This window comes from Leucoraja erinacea, chromosome 9 (assembly GCF_028641065.1).
Source record: "Leucoraja erinacea ecotype New England chromosome 9, Leri_hhj_1, whole genome shotgun sequence".
Lineage (NCBI taxonomy): Eukaryota > Metazoa > Chordata > Chondrichthyes > Rajiformes > Rajidae > Leucoraja > Leucoraja erinaceus.
Genome location: NC_073385.1, coordinates 52,712,997 through 52,733,012, shown reverse-complemented (window position 1 = coordinate 52,733,012; position 20,016 = coordinate 52,712,997). Strand labels below are relative to the sequence as shown.

The following is a 20,016-nucleotide window of genomic DNA, read 5'->3' as shown; positions in this document are numbered from 1 at the left end:
GAGTCCACGATGACCAGTGATCATCCTGTACACGAGCACTGTCCTGCACACTAGGTGCACTTACAATTTTACTAAAGCCAATTAACCTACAAACATGTACGTCTTTGGAGTCTAAGAGGATCTGGAGCACCCAGAGAAAATCCACACAGTCACAGGGAGAACGTACTAACTCTGTACAGACAGTATCTGTAGTCAGGATTGAACAGAGGTCTCTGGCGCTGTAAGATACCAGTCTACTACTATGCTACTGTGCCGCACCACCATTCCAGGTCATTAAAACACAAGAATAAGGGGAAAGTAAGAAACAAAAGAGAAACATCGTTTTCAAGGGATGAAAGCCAAATAATTTGAATTTGATGCATTTGTGACTGCTTTGCATACTGTAAACTCTGTGCAGGTGCAGTGCAGCCCAATTTGTGTGTGAGTTATTTCCCAAAATTCTTGCTGCAGCCCTTAAGGATGATGAGACATCCTTTAAATCGGGCAATCTCGAAGCAAATGAGTGCTAGCAAATCCTTGTGGAATCCTACCCTTCAAATTGCCCCAGTCTATTCCTTCACCACAAATGGCCAGTACTTGTCAGGTTAATTTATTGTGAGTCCTATTGTCTAATAATAGTTTTCCTGCCAGGATTCACATGCATTTGGATTCCTGTGAACTGTGTTGTGCACCAAAGATGGTTATTTTTTAATACTTTTTATATTTGTGTTCAACGCTGAAGAATACAAAAGTTATTGTAACATGGCAGCACATAATTGATGCAGATTACCTCACTGGTGGCATTTTGCACTAAGGGGCATTTCATCTGTCCCTAGGAGCCTAATTTACTGCATGTAAATTGGATAGGAGTACACATAACTCTTGAACCAAGACCTATGTGGCTGTATAGCGGCACTGATTACTGAGCCTGGCTGATTTTACAGTTCATTAATCCAATCAGGATTGTGGTACAAGTTAGAGAAGCTATATTTGAAAATGATATTAAATGTGAAATTGGGGGGGGGGGGGTAGTCGTTGGTGCCTCACACACATCTAGGTCAACATACCTGAGGGGAAAACATCAGTTGTACCTTAATGAGGAAATCCACTTACTCCCCACAGCTTTGCAAAACAAAGATCTCAATGTTGCAATCAGAGTACTGCCGGTATATAGTAATGCATTCAAAATGTTCAGTTGTACATGGAGTTCCAATTGTCATTCCTCCCATAGATGTTGTTAATAAATGCTTTAATCTCTCAATCTTCATCGATATGGTCCTAACTCTGATGTTCTAATCTACTCTGTAGCTGCTAATTGGCTCCTAAAAGTGAGCTCAAAAAGTTGTTTTGTCTATTTATATCACCTCGTCAAGGTTATGCCAAAAGGCTATGAGGTAGCCAGTTAAAATGTTTAATAGTTTAGCATTGTAATGATAATGCACAGTAAAATGCTGTAAAACCAAGTTCCAGTTAATAATCAGTGTCCTCCTTACTCTCAACAACTTCTTCTTCGACTGCTCCCGCTTCCACCAAATCCAAGGCATAGCCATGGGCACTCTCAGGCCCTAGCTATGCCTGCCTGTTCCAGGCGTACACTGGCCCTATCTCCAAACTCTATCTCTGCTACATTGACGACTGCATCAGTACTACCTCCTGCACTCATGCAGAACTCAGACTTCATTAACCTCACTACCAAATTCCATTCTGCACTCAAATTCACTTGGACCATCTCCGACATCTCCCTCCCCTTTCTTGATCCCATGTCCCCATCACAGGAGATAGACCAGCGACTAATGTCTATTATAAACCTGCTGACCCACTGCTTTCTAGACTACACTTCTTCCCGCCCTGCCTCCTGCAACACCCTGGCTAACTCATTCCTTGACTACACTGAACTACTCTGGGCCTACGCAATATCCCAGTTGCCAAACATTTTAACACCCCCTCCTATTCCTATACTGACCTTTCTGTCCTGGGCCTCCTCCACTGTCAGTGGGGCTAAATGCACATTGGAGGAACAGTACCTCATATTGTGATTTGAATATTGATTTCTCTGACCAAGTAACCATTGCTTTCCCCTCTCTATGTCCCTCCCTCATCCTAGTTCTCCTACTAGTTTCACTGTCCTCCTAATTAATATATACTGATTGTATACCTCCCTTGTCACCTTCCCCTCATCCAACGATGAACCATTCTACATTTCCTTGATCAACGTCTGTTCTTTTTCACACCTTACATGTTTTTTGTATCCTTCCATATCTTGTTTCCCTCTTCCCTAACTTAAGGGCCTGTCCCAAGATGCGAGTTTACCCAAGAGCTCTTCCGAGTAAAAAAAAAAATCAAACTCGTAGTAATTACGTAGAATGTACGTAGCGGGTACGTCGGAGCTCGTGGACGTCTTGTAGCGGCTCGTAACGCTAACGGCAGGTAATCGGGAAGCGCGGTAAGTTCGTGAAACTCGTGAAGTTTTTTCAACAGTGTGAAAAATTTCCAAGAGTAAAAAAATACTCGTGATGAAGTACCACGACTTTGATTTTTTTTTTTAACTTGGGAGAGCTCTTGGGTAAATTCGCATCGTGGGACAGGCCCTTGATTCTGAAGAAGGGTCTCAACCCGAAATGTCACCCACTACTTCTCCACAGTTTAAAGGACATGTGCTGGACAAGTTTTTTTTTGCACAGAAGAGGTGCCTGGAACGCACTGCTGAGAAGATAGTGGTTGAGGCAGATACGATAGTGGCATGCAAGAGGCTTTTGGATAGGCACATGGATATGCAGGGAATCGAGGGATGTGGATTATGTGCAGGCAGATAAGTGATGTTCCTGGCATCAAGTTCGGCGCAGATATTGTGGGCTGAATGACCTATTCATTTGTTGACCATGAATGTCCTGTTCCATGCACCATCAATGATATTATTGCTATTCCCCGTTAATTATGTACGATTTCTACACATACTTATTACAAAACACAAGAAGGCCATTCAACCCATCGGGCCCATGCCTGCTCAGAGTACACCATGTCAATTGTCCCACTTCCCATCTGCTTTGAAGCTTATTCTCCCTCTCATGCCTATCATTGGCTCATTCCACCTACCTACACTAAGGGGTAATTTACAATTGGCAACTAACCTATCAGCATATCTTTGTGATGTGGGAGGAATCTATAGCACTCAGTGGTAGGCAGATGGTCGTGGGGAGATTGTGCAACTAGCAGAGATGCCACCTGAGGATAGGATCGAACTCAGGGGTCTGGAGCAGTGAGGCGGCAGCACCAACTGTTGTCCATCTTTTAGTTTAGGCTTTAGAGGTTCTGCAAGGAAACAGGCCATTCGGTCCGCTGAGAACATGCCGACCAGCGATCACCCCATGCACTAACACTATCCTACATACTGGGGAAAATTTATAATTTTACTGAAGCTAATTAACCTATTAAGCTGTATGTCTTTTGGAATGTGGGAGGAAACTGGAGCACCTGGAGAAAAAAAAAAACCACGCTGTCACAGGGAGAACGTAAAACTCCATAAAGACAGCAACCATAGTCAGGATCGAACCCGTGATGCTGTAAGGCAGCAACTCTTCCACTGTGCCGCCCACAGTTATTAATGATCATTTATTTGAAGACAAAGCATCAAAATAAATTAGGCTCATGGCACACAACTTGCTGAGGTTCGTTATTGTCTAAAATGTCGAGAATATTTCAACATACTTTACCGAATAAAGAGAATACGGCAAAGGTTATCATGAACTTATAAAGTAGGACAAGTACCCAATAAAAATCTAAATATACATTTGCTCTTCTCTTGAATATCGCAGAATTTTTACTACAGTGAAAATATTTGTGGAAAAATTAATTGGACAAGAAGGTTGATGAATGTAGGGGTCCCTTGAACTGGTGATATAAAAGAGAAAAGTCAAAACTAATAATGTTGGAACAAAATGGAATCTCATGTATATTGTCCACAGGAGACAGTTGCTGCTTGGGATGATAATAAATCAAAAGGACAATGTGTCTAGATAATGAGAAAGAGAAAGAGAGTGAAATATTCTGTAATCGTATTTCAAACCGCAATTACAAAATACATGGATACACAGATTTATATTGAGAATGAGATGATCAAATTTGTCTTTATATGCTGTATATTCGAGCATTATTATATGGACTTGCACTGCAAAATCTCCTCAAGGTTTGCTTACTGTGAAGAGGTTCTCCTCCTCTCCTCTGTATTCTTGGTATAAGTGTAAATTGTCCCATGTGCGTGTAGGGGATCGCTGGTTGACGTGGACTCAGTGGGCTGAAGGGCCTGCATCCGTGCTGCATCTCTTCACTAACAACTAAAAGTATAGGTTTACACTCGGAGTAACCCTGAATGAGTTTGAAGTGATTCTCTATTTGTGACTGAAAGAATATTCGAAAGATGGTTTCAAATGTAAATACGACAATTGACCCATGGAAGCACATCCTTACTAACTCAAAGCTCCCCAGTCTCAGCATCCACTTACGTTTGAAATGACCCTGGTAATTTTGCCTGGTTACATTACAGCAAATTGTTATCGACCTTTGCAAAATTGCCTAAAAAGCCAGAATTGCTTACTCTAAGCTGGTCAGAATGAAAGTTGTTGTTGGAGGACACTCTGATGGATCATCTTTCCACAGCTGCAATCCTACCTCCCCTGACAGTCCGCGGATTTCACCTATTAAGGAATCAGTTCTCGTGATCGATAATGTTCTACCTGGTCTTTTCTCGCCTCCAGCTCTCCAGTTACACCCCTCCCAACCCCCTACTGTCAGTCTGAAGAAGGGTCACGACCCAACACGTCACCCATCCTTTATTGCCAGAGATGCTGCCTGGCCTAGTGAGTTACTCCAGCTTTGTGCTTATCTATTTTAGTGATCCACCAGGCTGGGACTTCACTCAGGGGTGGGAAGAGATGGGATGGTTTGAGATTGGTGGGCAGATCCGAAGATTGAAAACCCAAGGTAGTTGCTGCCTTGCCAACTCAACAAAATTAACCGCTGGTCGCCCGTCAGATATTTTCAGCAAGTTTCTGGCCCGTCAAAGGGACAAATTTCATCAATCGGGAAAGTGGCTCAAGGCCGCAGATGATCTGTGAATGGATATGCGGGCGAGAGAAAGATAGATTGAAGAGTGAGGGGGATCAAAGGGGGGGGCGGGGGGCAGAGCAAGTGGGCTGTTGGGATGGTGGAGAACTGATCAAACTCAGGTGTGTATAAAAGTTAACACAACTAGACTTGGGGAGTAAACAAAGTAAAAGAAGTACTGACACTTTTGAAAAATATAAAAGTGGATAAGTCTCCAGGTCCTGACAGGATATTCCCTAGGACATTGAGGGAAGTTAGTGTAGAAATAGCCGGGGCTATGACAGAAATATTTCAAATGTCATTAGAAATGGGAATAGTCCCCGAGGATTGGCGTACTGCGCATGTTGTTCCATTGTTTAAAAAGGGTTCTAAGAGTAAACCTAGCAATTATAGACCTGTTAGTTTGACTTCAGTGGTGGGCAAATTAATGGAAAAGATACTTAGAGATAATATATATAAGCATCTAGATAAACAGGGTCTGATTAGGAACAGTCAACATGGATTTGTGCCTGGAAGGTCATGTTTGACTAATCTTCTTGAATTTTTTGAGGAGGTTACTAGGGAAATTGACGAGGGTAAAGCAGTGGATGTTGTCTATATGGACTTTAGTAAGGCCTTTGACAAGGTTCCTCGTGGAAGGTTGGTTAAGAAGGTTCAACTGTTGGGTATAAATGCAGGAATAGCAAGATGGATTCAACAGTGGCTGAATGGGAGAAGCCAGAGGGTAATGGTGGATGGCTGTTTATCGGGTTGGAGGCAGGTGACTAGTGGGGTGCCTCAGGGATCTGTGTTGGGTCCTTTGTTGTTTGTCATGTACATGAATGATCTGGATGAAGGTGTGGTAAATTGGATTAGTAAGTATGCAGATGATACCAAGATAGGGGGTGTTGTGGATAATGAAGAGGATTTCCAAAGTCTACAGAGTGATTTAGGCCATTTGGAAAAATGGGCTGAAAGATGGCAGATGGAGTTTAATGCTGATAAATGTGAGGTGCTACACCTTGGCAGGACAAATCAAAATAGGACGTACATGGTAAATGGTAGGGAATTGAAGAATACAGTTGAACAGAGGGATCTGGGTATAACCGTGCATAGTTCCTTGAAGGTGGAATCTCATATAGATAGGGTGGTAAAGAAAGCTTTTGGTATGCTAACCTTTATAAATCAGAGCATGGAGTATAGAAGCTGGGATGTAATGTTAAAATTGTACAAGGCATTGGTGAGACCAAATCTGGAGTATGGTGTACAACTTTGGTCGCCCAATTATAGGAAGGATGTCAACAAAATAGAGAGAGTACAGAGGAGATTTACTAGAATGTTGCCTGGGTTTCAACAACTAAGTTACAGAGATAGGTTGAATAAGTTAGGTCTTTATTCTCTGGAGCGCAGAAGGTTAAGGGGGGACCTGATATATGTCTTTAAAATGATGAGAGGGATAGACAGAGTTGATGTGGACAAGCTTTTCCCTTTGAGAATAGGGAAGATTCAAACAAGAGGACATGACTTCAGAATTAAGGGGCAGAAGTTTAGGGGTAATATGAGGGGGAACTTCTTTACTCAGAGAGTGGTAGCGGTGTGGAATGAGCTTCCAGTGGAAGTGGTGGAGGCAGGTTCATTGGTATAATTTTAAAATAAATTGGATAGGCATATGGATGAGAAGGGAATGGAGGGTTATGGTATGAGTGCAGGCAGGTGGGACTAAGGGGAAAAAAACATTTGTTTGGCACGGACTTGTAGGGCCGAGATGGCCTGTTTCCGTGCTGTAATTGTTATATGGTTAAACGTGGTCGGCAACGAGTACCAGGAGAAGGTAGCTGCTTTATCAATGGCCAGATTTCCAAGCCTCAGCAAAACCATCAGTAAGCATGTATTAATACAGGCACAGTCTCTCCGTAAGGCTTAAATAAAGAGTGGAGGAGCAGAGGGGAATAAGTGCAAGGGAGGGAACACGGCCAGGGGAGCGGACAGAGGGAGGGTGGGAGAGAGAGACAGGGAAAGAGACAGGGAGAGAGACAGGGAGGGAGAGAGACACACAGACAGAGGGAGAGACAGAGAGAGGGGGAGAGAATTTACAATTTGCACAATTATTAAATGTACAATTCTCACAGTGATTTCTTGCACTGGGTAATTTGTGACCCAACAACAGTTCCACTTTAGCATAAGCAAATTCAAGTCAAGTCAAGTCAAGTCAAGTTTATTTGTCACATACGCATACGAGATGTGCAGTGAAATGAAAGTGGCAATGCTCGCGAACTTTTGTGCAAAAGACAAACAACCAAACAACCAAACAAACTATAAACACAATCATGACACACATATTCTTTTACATAATAAATAATGGAAGGAAAAACGTTCAGTAGAGTTAGTCCCTGGTGAGATAGGCGTTTACAGTGCGAATGGCCTCTGGGAAGAAACTCCTTCTCAACCTTTCTGTTCTCACCGCATGGCAACGGAGGCGTTTGCCTGGCTGTAGCAGCTGGAACAGTCCGTTGCAGGGGTGGAAGGGGTCTCTCATGATATTGTTGGCTCTGGAGTTGCACCTCCTGATGTATAGTTCCTGCAGGGGGGCAAGTGAAGTTCCCATAGTGCGTTCAGCCGAACGCACTACTCTCTGCAGAGCCTTCTTGTCCTTGGCAGAGCAATTCCCAAACCAGATGGTAATGTTCCCGGACAAGATGCTTTCTTGTTAAGAGGCTGCTTCCGCTTGGTTGAGAAAAACAAGGCCCAAGTGCTCCAAACTTTCTTACAATAGGTGTCAAACATTTTGGCGCTGTGTGTTTCATCATGCTAGATCTATCCACCTGATTGTGGATAGTCCTGAGACAGCACATCGCCAGCTTCTGATGCACCATTGTACCTACGCCCTTGTCCCCACCACCCCAACTGACAACCACCTGAACAATGAGATATGAATATCCTTTCCCGCATCCAGAATCTCACACAACTGCAGCCTAAGCAAGTACACATCTGACTTATTTTACCCAGAATCTAAGGTCAATGTAAACAGACGTTGGCAATAGGAATCCATCCCTCCTTTCTCCAATCTTTTCCCCCAAAAAAATTGACCTTAAATGCATCCCGCAACACAAAAGATAATGGCTACACCCTTTCTTGAATCATTTGGAAATTAGACTGTCTGGGTTAACTGCATTAGGAGAACTACCAGCTCTTTTGCAATCCACCCATTTAGATGACATGAGGGACAGGAAGGCCACGTTCTACTATAAAAAGCATCCTTGTGCAACATCACATTCTCAAATGTAAGTGTCATGTTTAATGTATCCCCAGGTCGGTGAGGTCGCTGCGAGTCGGCTGCCCTGCCAGCAGCGTGTTCGTTATTTCGACTTTTTTGGGTTTTTTTTAATGTGTGTAATGTTAGTTTAGTAGGCTCTTGGTGTGTTTTGTGTGAGGGGGGGGGGGGGGGGGGAGGAACTGCTTTTGGTCGCCTCCACGACAGAGAGGCGACTTTTCCCAAGTCGCCTCCCTCGCAGCCTATCAGCATGGATTGGCCTTTCCCGGAGTCGGGCCCGGAGCATCAGCAGCAGGCGCAGCATGGACTTTTCCATCGCGGAGCGGGGCGAAACATTGCCGGGGCTCAGCTGGCCTGCTGACTTTGGCATCATGGGAACGTGGTCTGTGGAGCTTCTAGCCGTGGGCGGGGTGTGGACTTGCCAGGAATCGCCAGAGAAGAGCTCCGACTGCCGGCCTACAACATCCTGAAGCCGCGGTCTCCGGTAGGAAAGTGCCGATTCGGGACCTGCAAGCATGTTTGACCGTCCCGACGTCGGAGTTTGATCATCCTGACGAGAGGGCCTGTACATCTGGCCGTCCGTAGCGGCGACTGCAGAGGGTTTATGGCCCCGACACGGGTGAACAAGGGAGGAAGACTGACTGAACTTTGTTGCCTTTCACCACAGTGAAGAATGCTGTGGTGGATTTTGGCTTAAATCTTATTGTGTATTGTGTGTTATTTTTAAGTGCATCGCTGCTGGCAAATTCATTTCACTGCTCCTTTGGGTGCATGTGACGATTAAAATTGACTTTGACATTTGGAAAAAGATGGTTCAATATGTCTGTGAATCAAAATGGTGACTATATTTAACTTTGCACCTACCTGTGTATATCTCATTAGACAGTGGAAAGTGAACGATTCCTTACCTGTTGGCTCTCGGGTATTTGCTTCCTTCAGATAATGTAAAGCTTTGTCATAATCCCCAAGGTGGTAGTAAGCCACACCAGAGCGATATAGAGCCTTGAAATTATCTCCTTCTTTCTTCAGGACCTTGAGACAATATTCCTTTACTCGCTCGTAATTCACGAGTTCCGCTTGTAGTAAGCACGCTTTTGAGAAAAATGAAGAAGAGAGAATACATGAGATTAGCAATTATAATTTAAAACATTGACACAAAAAGAGATAACATGAGACTTTGCTCCCCTTGGTTTTGTTTGGCTATTGGGTGGTAGGTACACCGTGGTGAAAATGAATGCCCAACTGACTGAGTCATTCCTTGCAGAGTCTTAGAGAGATACAACACAGGAACAGGTCCTTCAACCTACCGAATCTACACCAACTATCAACCATCCATTTCCACTAATCCAATTTTAATACCAATTTTTATTAATTCCACATTCTCATCAACTCCCCTCACATTCTACTGCTCACACACCAGGGAAAGTTTCCAATGGCCAATTAACCAACCGACCGCAAGTAGTTGCGATGTGGGTGGAAACCCAAGCAGTCATGTGGAGAATGTGCAACCTCCACAGACAGCACCTGAGGTCCTGTTACTCATCAAAATCGTTGCAGCAGACATTTTAATAAACATTCAACAAATTGCAAGTATAGCGTGCCTTTAATGCAGTTAAAATGTCGCACAACACCTTTACGGGTGTGTCATCAAACAACATTCAACAACATGCCAATGGAGTGATATTAGATCAGGTGATCAAAACTTTCTTCCAAGAGGTAGAATTTTTTAAAGAGAATTTTAAAGGTGGGGAGAGGTAGAGAAGTTCAGAGAAGGAATTCTAGAATTTAGACCGAGATGTCTCCAGGCACAGCTGCTACCAGTGCACTGAAGCCAAGGATGTGCAGGTGACCAGGATTACAAGAGTGTGGAAATCCCCAGGAATCTCGCGGTTGAGGAAGGAGAAGGAATGGTAGAGTTGCTGCCTTACCACGCCAGAGACCAGGGTTTGATCCTGGCTATGGGTGCTATCTATGTGGACTTTATACGTTCTCCCTGTAACCGCATGAGCTTTCTGCGGGAGCCCGGTTTCCTCCCGCACTCCAAGGATGTGCAGGTTTGTAGGATAATTGGCATTGGTAAAATAGCAATTTGTCCCTGGTGTGTAGGATAGTGCTCGTGTACAGGGTGATCGCTGGTCGGCATTGACTCAGTGGACGGAAGGGCTAGTTTATGCACTGTATCTCTAAAGTCTAAAGTAAATTACATTGTTACATACAGTATCATACTGTTACCAGGATGACATTATCCTTCTATGAAAAAATAATTACTGTGCAATGGATCTTACAATCTTTCCACCAAAAGTATCTTATTGCTTGAAGAAAGGGAGCGCTTAAAAATAATCTTTGCATTATGAATATTTGAAATATATTATATTATATATTAAATAAACTATAATATGGAACACCAGAATAAATATAATTTGGAAGCAGAATCTGTAATATTAATTAACAGGGAGGGAGATATTTATTTTAAAGGCACTTGGGGAAGGAAGAATGAAGCAGATTAGCCTCTAAAAATGTGATCAACTATATTTGCACAGGGGAGAGAACAAAGTACAGGGAATTAAGGAAAGAGAAAATGAAATTGATCTATTGGGAGCAAGCATTATCTGATGGGACAAATGGACTCCTACGTCATTGTAAATATTAGATGGGACAGTCAAAGGCAACTTACAACTTCTAAGACACAAAATGCTGGAATAACTCAGCAGGATAGTCGCAACTCTCGAGAGAAGAAATGGGTGTCATCACGGGTCAAACCCCTTCTTCAGACCTAGGTGTGGTTTAGGCAGAAAATCTGATCACACTTAAAATAACCAGTCGGGTAGTAATGTGGAGCTGTGATCTGTTAGGTTATTGACAAAATGTTGGTATGTAGGAATAAACTGGGTGTCTCTTTTTTGTCCAGCGCAGACATAATATCACAAATGGTCTTGCTCTGTGGTCAAATCATATTTCCTATGATTTGACTGCACATGTGGCAAGAATGCATGGACAAAACAACTCTTGCTACACCATTGTATTTTACTTTCAAAGTCAATGAGGGGTATATAATCCTAAACCAGGAGATATCTTGACTTGCAACCAAAGGACCTTACTGCACAGTGTAACCAATGGGACCATCTGCCTAATCATAGCCATTCTCTTCACCTGGAAAATTACACAGCACTAATCACATCCATTGATAAGTTTAATTTTCCAAATCAATACTTTTCTCAAGAGCCTTGAGAAAGTTGGTATTTGTTTTGAAACGTGCCTCCAATAATAATTCCTCTACCAAGAAGAAAGACTATGGAAATGTGGTGTGTCTCCATGACTTATCAATTTCTACAGATGCACCATAGAGAGTGTCCTATTGTGGTGCATCACAGCTTGGTTTGGAAACTGTTCAGTCGAAGACAGCAAGAGATTTGAGAGAGTGGTTAATGCAGTGAGGCCAATCAAACAAAGTAGCCAACCTGTCTCCCCCTCCCCTACCGACTCCATCTACACTTCATGTTGCCTTGGGTAAGTACCCAACATAATAAAGGATGACTTACTCTCCGGTCATTCCCCTTCTCCCCTCTCTATTCAGTCAGGAGTACCTTCATAGCACCCACCACCAGTTTCAGGAACAGTTACTTCCCCACTTTATCAGACCACTGAATGTATTTCTCAAAACCTAAGGGTTTTGACAATTTCACAATCTCCCTATCTACCTCATCGTCGCCCTCGCACTTTTTTTATTATCTGCACATTCTCTGCAGTTGTAAAACTATAATGATGTAACACTACTCCACTCTAGTTATTTTTTACTCTTTGCACTATGTGCTGTACCTGTGTACAACTCAACTATAATCATATCCAGTATGTGCAGGAAGGAACTGCAGATGCTGGTTTACAACAAAGATAGACACAAAATGTTGGAGTAACTTCGCAGGACAGGCAGAATCTCTGAATAGTGATATTTCGGGTCGACGCCCTTCTTCAGACTTCAGAAGAATGGTCTCGACCCAAAATCACCCATTCCTTCTATCCAGAGATGCTGCCGGTCCCGCTGAATAACTCCAGTATTTTGTGTCTATCTTCATACCTGGCATGAATTGACTGGATAAAAAGTGCACAATAAGTTTTTCACTGTTTCTTGGTACATATAACAATAATAAATCAAAACTGGTAATGAGAAAGAAACTTTAAATTGTAACTAACATTCTAGCTGGCTGTCAGCACAAGGAGAGACTGTATTTAACCTCCCACGGTACCAGCAATGGTCAGAGCAGAAGTTTCCTGTGGCTTGGTGCATGCTTCAACAATCCTGCCTCAGCAAAGGCATTTAACTCATGCACAGAAGGGAAGGAAATGTAGACCAGAGCACTGTTCAGAAGGGAAGTATGCTTCACAGATGGCTGTGGAGGCCAAGTCAATGGATATTTTTAAGGCAAAGATAGATGGATTCTTGATTAATACGGGTGTCAGGGGTTATGGGGAGAAGGCAGGAGAATGGGGTTCAGAGGGGATGATAGATCAGCCATGATTGAATGGCAGGGTGCACCTGATGGACCAAATTACCTAATTCTGCTCCTATCACTTATGAATTTATGAACTGCTTTTGTAGACAGGAATAGCAACACAGTGATTACATTATTGAATTGACAATTCAGAAGCTTGGACTAATGACCTAGTGAATGGAGGTCATTACCCATCATGACAGATTAGTGATTTAAACCAATGAAACAAATAAATCCAGAGCTATTATCAAAGATGGTAGTCACAAAACAACCTTATCTTTACACAAACTTACATAATTAATTTGCTTTTTTCAGGGAAGAGAGTCTGTTTTCCTATTGTGTCTGGTCTAGACACAACTACAAGCAAAAAAGAACACAAAGTGCTGGAGTAACAGTGGGTCCGATCTCTGGAGAGCATACACAGGTGATGTTTCTGATCGGGACGTTTCTTCAGATTGATTGCAGGGAATGGAAAAAGAAAGCGGGAAGAGAGGGGAGGCAGGACAAAGCCTGGCAGGTAATAGGTTGATGGGGTGGACAAAGGTCAGAGATGCAAAACAGAAAGTACTGACTAACTCTGTTTCCTCTTTCCAACATAATTACATTCTGGCCAATGTTAGATTTCCACATCTCCCTCAATTTTTAGTCAGAAAATAAATGTGTCCCTGCTCTTTGATGACGATATACTTACTCTGTATATACAACACACTCTGTCGATTATTTCAGATTTTACAGCATAAGAAATGGGCATAGGCCATATGTGATTGACCTTTCAGGAGGAATTGTCCCTTTCAATGCTACTATCACAAAGCAAACAGTGTAATGGAGACTTGATTGGTCTGCGGTTGCCAAATGATGATTGGTCCTTGGGTCAATGCCATCCGTTCCTCCTGCATGCAGTCCACATAGATAAATGTGAGGTTATCCACTATGGCGGCAAAAACAAGGGGGCAGATTATTATCTCAATGGGGTTAGGCTAGGCAAGGGGGAGGTGCAGCGAGACCTGGGCATCCTTGTACACCAGTCACTGAAAGTTGGCACGTAGGTACAGCAGGCAGTGAAGAAAGCTAATGGAATGTTGGCCTTCATAACAAGAGGATTTCAGTATAGTAGTAAAGAGGTTCTTCTGCAGTTGTATAGGGCTCTGGTGAGACCACATCTGGAGTATTGTGTCAGTTTTGGTCTCCTAATTTGAGGGAGGACATCCTTGTGATTGAGGCAGTGCAGCATAGGTTCACGAGATTGATCCCTGGGATGGCGGGACTGTCATATGAGGAAAGATTGAAAAGACTAGGGTTGTATTCACTGGAGTTTAGAAGGATGAGAGGGAATCTTATAGAAACATATAAAATTATAAAAGAACTGGACAAGCTAGATGCAGGAAAAATGTTCCCAATGTTGGGCGAGTCCAGAACCAGGGGCCACAGTCTTAGAATAAAGGGGATGCCATTTAAGACTGGGGTGAGAAAGCCTTTTTCACCCAGAGAGTTGTGAATTTGTGGAATTCCCTGCCACAGAGGGCAGTGGAGGCCGTCACTGGATGGATTTAAGAGAGAGTTAGATAGAGCTCTGGGGGCTAGTGGAATCAAGGGATATGGGGAGAAGGCAGGCACAGGTAATTGATTGGGGACGATCAGCCATGATCACAATGAATGGTGGTGCTGCCTTGAAGGGCTGAATTGCCTCCTCCTGCACCTATTTTCTATGTTTCTATGTTTCTAATGTGACACAGCAAGAGGACTGGCACTTCTGTGTCCACTTCTAATGTGGATAACTCATCAGGTGTGTCAGCTTGCACTGTAACTAGAAGTACTGAGTTCAATTTCCTGAGCGACAGGGTGTGACCCAGCGAAGGACACGTTTCTTTTGATTCTGGCTAAAGTCCATTCTCAAAACGGCACTACAGGATCCAATTTCCAGACAATGATATTTCACAGTCTCATTACTAAATACTTTTGACAATGAAGGCTGTTCTAGGACAATTACCTTTTATGTGACAAAATATCACTCGCAATTAGCAAGGAAGGAAAATGAAAAATAAATGGACAACAATATTAATGTCGGCATTCATTAAACTGCACTTAGGAAGTTTTTGCATTTTTCAGCTTGAAATTGTGCAATCTGGTGCATGCTGTAACAATTTTAACTTACTCAAATGCAACATTTATGCTTTAAATTGGGGGAGGGTGCCTTTCTGGAACGCTGGTATGGGTGTTGTGGGCTGAAGGGACTGGTTTCCAGAGGGCTAGTATGGACATTGTGGGCCAAATGGATTCTTGGGGTGGCCAGCTCAGACACTCAAGCCTGATGTGCTGGCAGCTCACTCATGGCTGGTGGGCTGGCAATTGACACGGCTATTTCTTGAAATTCCATTTCATGCAGGGTGCAAGGGCACCAAATTCAAGTGCAGTTTCATGCCGTTTCAAGCAGGGTGCAAGGCCACCAAATTCAAGTGCAGTTTCATGCCGTTTCAAGCAGGGTGAAAGGCCACCAAATTCAAGTGCAATTTCATGCCACTTCAAGCAGGGTGCAAGGGCACCAAATTCAAGTGCAGTTTCATTCCATTTCAAGCAGGGTGCAAGACAACCAAATTCAAGTGCAGTTTCATGCCATTTCAAGCAGGTTGCAAGACCAGTAAATTCAATTGCAGTTTCATACCATTTCATGCAGGGTACAAGGCCACCAAATTCAAATGCAGTTTCATACCATTTCATGCAGGGTGCAAGGCCACCAAATTCAAATTCAGTTTCATACCATTTCATGCAGGGTGCAAGGCCACCACATTCAAATGCAGTTTCATACAATTTCAAGCAGGGTGAAACCACCATAAACTATCATAAAACCACACAAAACACCAGGAAACACCACACTCACAGTTCAGTAGGCATTCGGTGTGTCAGTTGATTCACAGCTCAAACAGAGTCGTTACCTCTCCCTCCCCCATCTTGCAGGGACTGAGCCACACCCATGCTTCCGGGTTTTATAATCCCTCCCCCTCCCACCAGAAGGGGCGTGGTCTTCATGACAGGAGAGAGAGATTCACAACATTTTTTTAAACACTAATAACACTTTTATTTTTCATTGATGGGAATAATCCTCTACACCTGATGAGCGGAGGGGGACTGAGTAAGGGACACAAATCACAGCAGTAAATGGTAGCTTTTTATCTAAAATTAATATACAGTGGAAACAGGACGTTGTCAGGTTTAGACTTTTAATCATTTGCCATTTGAAACCAACCACCACCAACCATTTGCTATGTTTATTTCAAACCAACAACCACCAAACATTTGCTGTGCTTTATTTCAAACCAACCACTACCAACCATTTGCTGTGCTTTATTTCAAACCAATCAAATTGGCAAGGGTGCTGAGGAAGAGGATTTCTTGGAATGTATGCGGGATAGTTTTCTAAACCAACATGTAGAGGAACCAACGAGAGAGCAGGCTATTCTAGACTGGGTATTGAGTAATGAGGAAGGGTTATTTAGCAGTCTTGTTGTGCGTGGCCCCTTGGGCAAGAGTGACCATAATATGGTTGAGTTCTTCATTAGGATGGAGAGTGACATTGTTAATTCAGAAACAAGGGTCCTGAACTTAAAGAAAGGTAACTTTGTGGGTATGAAACGTGAATTGGCCAAGATAGACTGGCAATTGATTCTTAAAGGGTTGACGGTGGATATGCAATGGAAGGCATTTAAAGACTGCATGGATGAACGACAACAATTGTTCATCCCAGTTTGGCTAAAGAATAAATTAGGGAAGGCAGTGCATCCATGGATAACAAGGGAAATCAGGGATAGTATCAAAACAAAAGATGAAGCCTACAAATTAGCCAGATAAAGCAGCCTACCAGAGGACTGGGAGAAATTCAGAGTCCAGCAGAGGAGGACAAAGGGCTTAATTAGGAAAGGGAAAATAGATTATGAAAGAAAACTGGCAGGGAACATAAAAACTGACTGCAAATGTTTTTATAGATATGTGAAGAGAAAAAGATTAGTTAAAACAAATGTAGGTCCCTTGCAGTCAGAAACAGGTGAATTGATCATGGGAAACAAAGACATGGCAGACCAATTGAATAACTACTTTGGTTCTGTCTTCACTAAGGAAGACATAAACAATCTACCGGAAATAGCAGGGCACCGGGGGTCAAATGAGATGGAGGAACTGAGATAAATCCAGGTTAGCCGGGAAGTGGTATTCGGTAAATTGAATGGATTAAAGGCCGATAAATCCCCAGGGCCAGATAGGCTGCATCCCAGCCTATGGAAGTAGCTGCAAAAATAGTGGATCCATTAATGATAATTTTTCAAACCTCTTTAGATTCTGGAGTAGTTCCTGAGGATTGGAGGGTAGCTAATGTAACCCCACTTTTTAAAAAGGGAGGGAGAGAGAAAACGGGGAATTACAGACCAGTTAGTCTAACATCGGTAGTGGGGAAACTGCTAGAGTCAGTTATTAAAGATGGGATAGCAGCACATTTGGAAAGTGGTGACATCATTGGGCAAAGTCAGCATGGATTTATGAAAGGTAAATCATGTCTGACAAATCTTATAGAATTTTTCGAGGATGTAACTAGTAGAGTGGATAAGGGAGAACCAGTGGATGTGTTATATCTGGACTTTCAGAAGGCTTTCGACAAGGTCCCACATAAGAGATTAGTATACAAACTTAAAGCACAGTATTGAGGGTTCAGTATTGATGTGGATAGAGAATGGCTGGCAGACAGGAAGCAAAGAGTAGGAGTAAACGGGTCCTTTTCACAATGGCAGGCAGTGACTAGTGGGGTACCGCAAGGCTCAGTGCTGGGACCCCAGCTATTTACAATATATATTAATGATTTGGATGAGGGAATTGAATGCAACATCTCCAAGTTTGCAGATGACACAAAGCTGGGGGGCAGCGTTAGCTGTGAGGAGGATGCTAGGAGGCTGCAAGGTGACTTGGATAGGCTGGGCGAGTGGGCAAATGCATGGCAGATGCAGTATAATGTGGATAAATGTGAGGTTATCCACTTTGGTGGCAAAAACAGGAAAGTAGACTATTATCTGAATGGTGGCCGATTAGGAAAAGGGGAGATGCAACAAGACCTGGGTGTCATGGTACACCAGTCGTTAAAAGTAGGCATGCAGGTGCAGCAGGCAGTGAAGAAAGCAAATGGTTTGTTAGCATTCATAGCAAAAGGATTTGAGTATAGGAGCAGGGAGGTTCTACTGCAGTTGTACATGGTCTTGGTGAGGCCACCCCTTGAGTATTGCGTACAGTTTTGGTCTCCTAATCTGAGAAAAGACATTCTTGCCATAGAGGGAGTACAGAAGGTTCGCCAGACTGATTCCTGGGATGTCTGGACTTTCATATGAAGAAAGACTGGATAGGCTTGGCTTGTACTCGCTAGAATTTAGAAGATTGAGGGGGGATCTTATAGAAACTTATAAAATTCTTAAGGGGTTGGACAGGCTAGATGCAGGAAGATTGTTCTCGATGTTGGGGAAGTCCAGAACAAGGGGTCACAGTTTAAGGATGAGGGGGAAATCTTTTAGGACCGAGATGAGAAAAACATTTTTCACACAGAGAATGGTGAACCTCTGGAATTCTCTGCCACAGAAAGTAGTTGAGGCCAGTTCATTGGCTATATTTAAGAGGGAGTTAGATGTGGCCCTTGTGGCTAAAGGGATCAGGGGGTATGGAGAGAAGACAGGTACAGGATACTGAGTTGGATGATCAGCCATGATCCTATTGAATGGCGGTGCAGGCTCGAAGGGCCGAATGGCCTACTCCTGCACCTAATTTCTATGTTTCTATGTTTCTATGTAACCATTTGCTGTGCTTTATATCAAACCAACCATTTGCTGCTTTATTTCAAACCAACCACCACCAACTAATTGCTGTGCTTTATTTCAAACCAACCACATTTTCATTTTCAAACCACATTAAGGGAACTCAAGGTCAATAAAACCACACTCGCAGTTTAGTAGACATGTGTTCAATGTTATTCATTTTCTCAACACTTTTTTAAACACTAATAACTGTTATTTTTCATCGATGGGAAAAATCCTCTTGTCCTGCACAGCAGAGGGGGACTCTGAGTAAGAATGCCAAAAATCACAGCCAAAAGTGGCAGCGTTTTTTCTAAAATCAATGTACAGAACACCAGGAAGTGGTCAAGATCAGACTTTTAGTAATATAGATATATATATAAAACATAGAAACAAGGCAAGAGGAGTCAGACTTCCATCACTGTTCTGCACAAATAAAGTAATCAATCTTACCCTTTGACTCTAGAAACAAGACAAAAATAATGCCACATATTCAACCAAGTATATGGTTCAATCAAATTAAGATATATATGTAAAACATATAAATTGAAACAGGCACTTTGGCCCACCAAGTCCACACCGACCAGCAATCTACCATACACCAATTCTATCGTACATGCCAGGGACAATTTACAGAAGCCAACTAATCTACAAACCTGCGCTTTTTTTGGATGTGGGAGAAACCGTAATATCCGGAGAAAAACCATGTAGTCATAGGGAGAATGTACAAATTCTGTACAGACAGCACCCGCAATCAGGATCAAATCTGGGTTTGTGGTGCTGTAAGGCAGCAACCTTACTACTGTGCCACCCCATTAAATTATTTTTTTTGTAATATATATATTATGGTGTCATGTCAATAAAGGTGAACACATGATTCTGATTTCTACCCTTAGTTGGAATAGACACATCTCCAGTCATTGTTTTTTTCATCTATATGGCTGTTTTTCAACCTCTTCAGTCTGAAGGTCTCAACCCAAAACACCCATTCTTTCTCTCCCGAGATACTGCCTGCCCCGCTGAGTTAATCCAACTTTTTTGTGTCTATCTTCAGTTTAAACCAGCATCTGCAATTGCACCCTTTCTACAATGTGTAATAGTCTTACAGCATGGAAACAGGCCCTTCATATCCCAACTTGTCCATGCAGATCAAGATGCCCCATCTAAACTAGTCACAATCATCCGCATTGGCCCATATCCCTTTAAACCTTGTGTGTGCCAGTGTGTGTGTGTGTGCCAGTGTGTGTGTGTGTCAGTGTGTGTGTGTGTGTGTTGTGTGTGTGTGTGTGTGTGTGTGTGTGTGTGTGTGTGTGTGTGTCAGTGTGTGTGTGTGTGTGTGTGTCAGTGTGTGTGTGTGTCAGTGTGTGTGTGTGTGTGTGTGTGT

At 42.9% G+C, this 20,016-nt stretch overlaps 1 protein-coding gene across 1 annotated transcript in view; it reads right to left on the bottom strand.

Annotated features, from left to right (window-relative positions):
• Positions 1–20,016, bottom strand: part of LOC129700385 (tetratricopeptide repeat protein 9A) — a 70,369-nt gene that overhangs the window by 9,769 nt on the left and 40,584 nt on the right. The window contains exon 2 of the mRNA XM_055640825.1: positions 9,238–9,420. Within this exon, the coding sequence (XP_055496800.1) occupies positions 9,238–9,420 (183 nt within the window). The remainder of the gene's footprint in view (positions 1–9,237; positions 9,421–20,016) is intronic.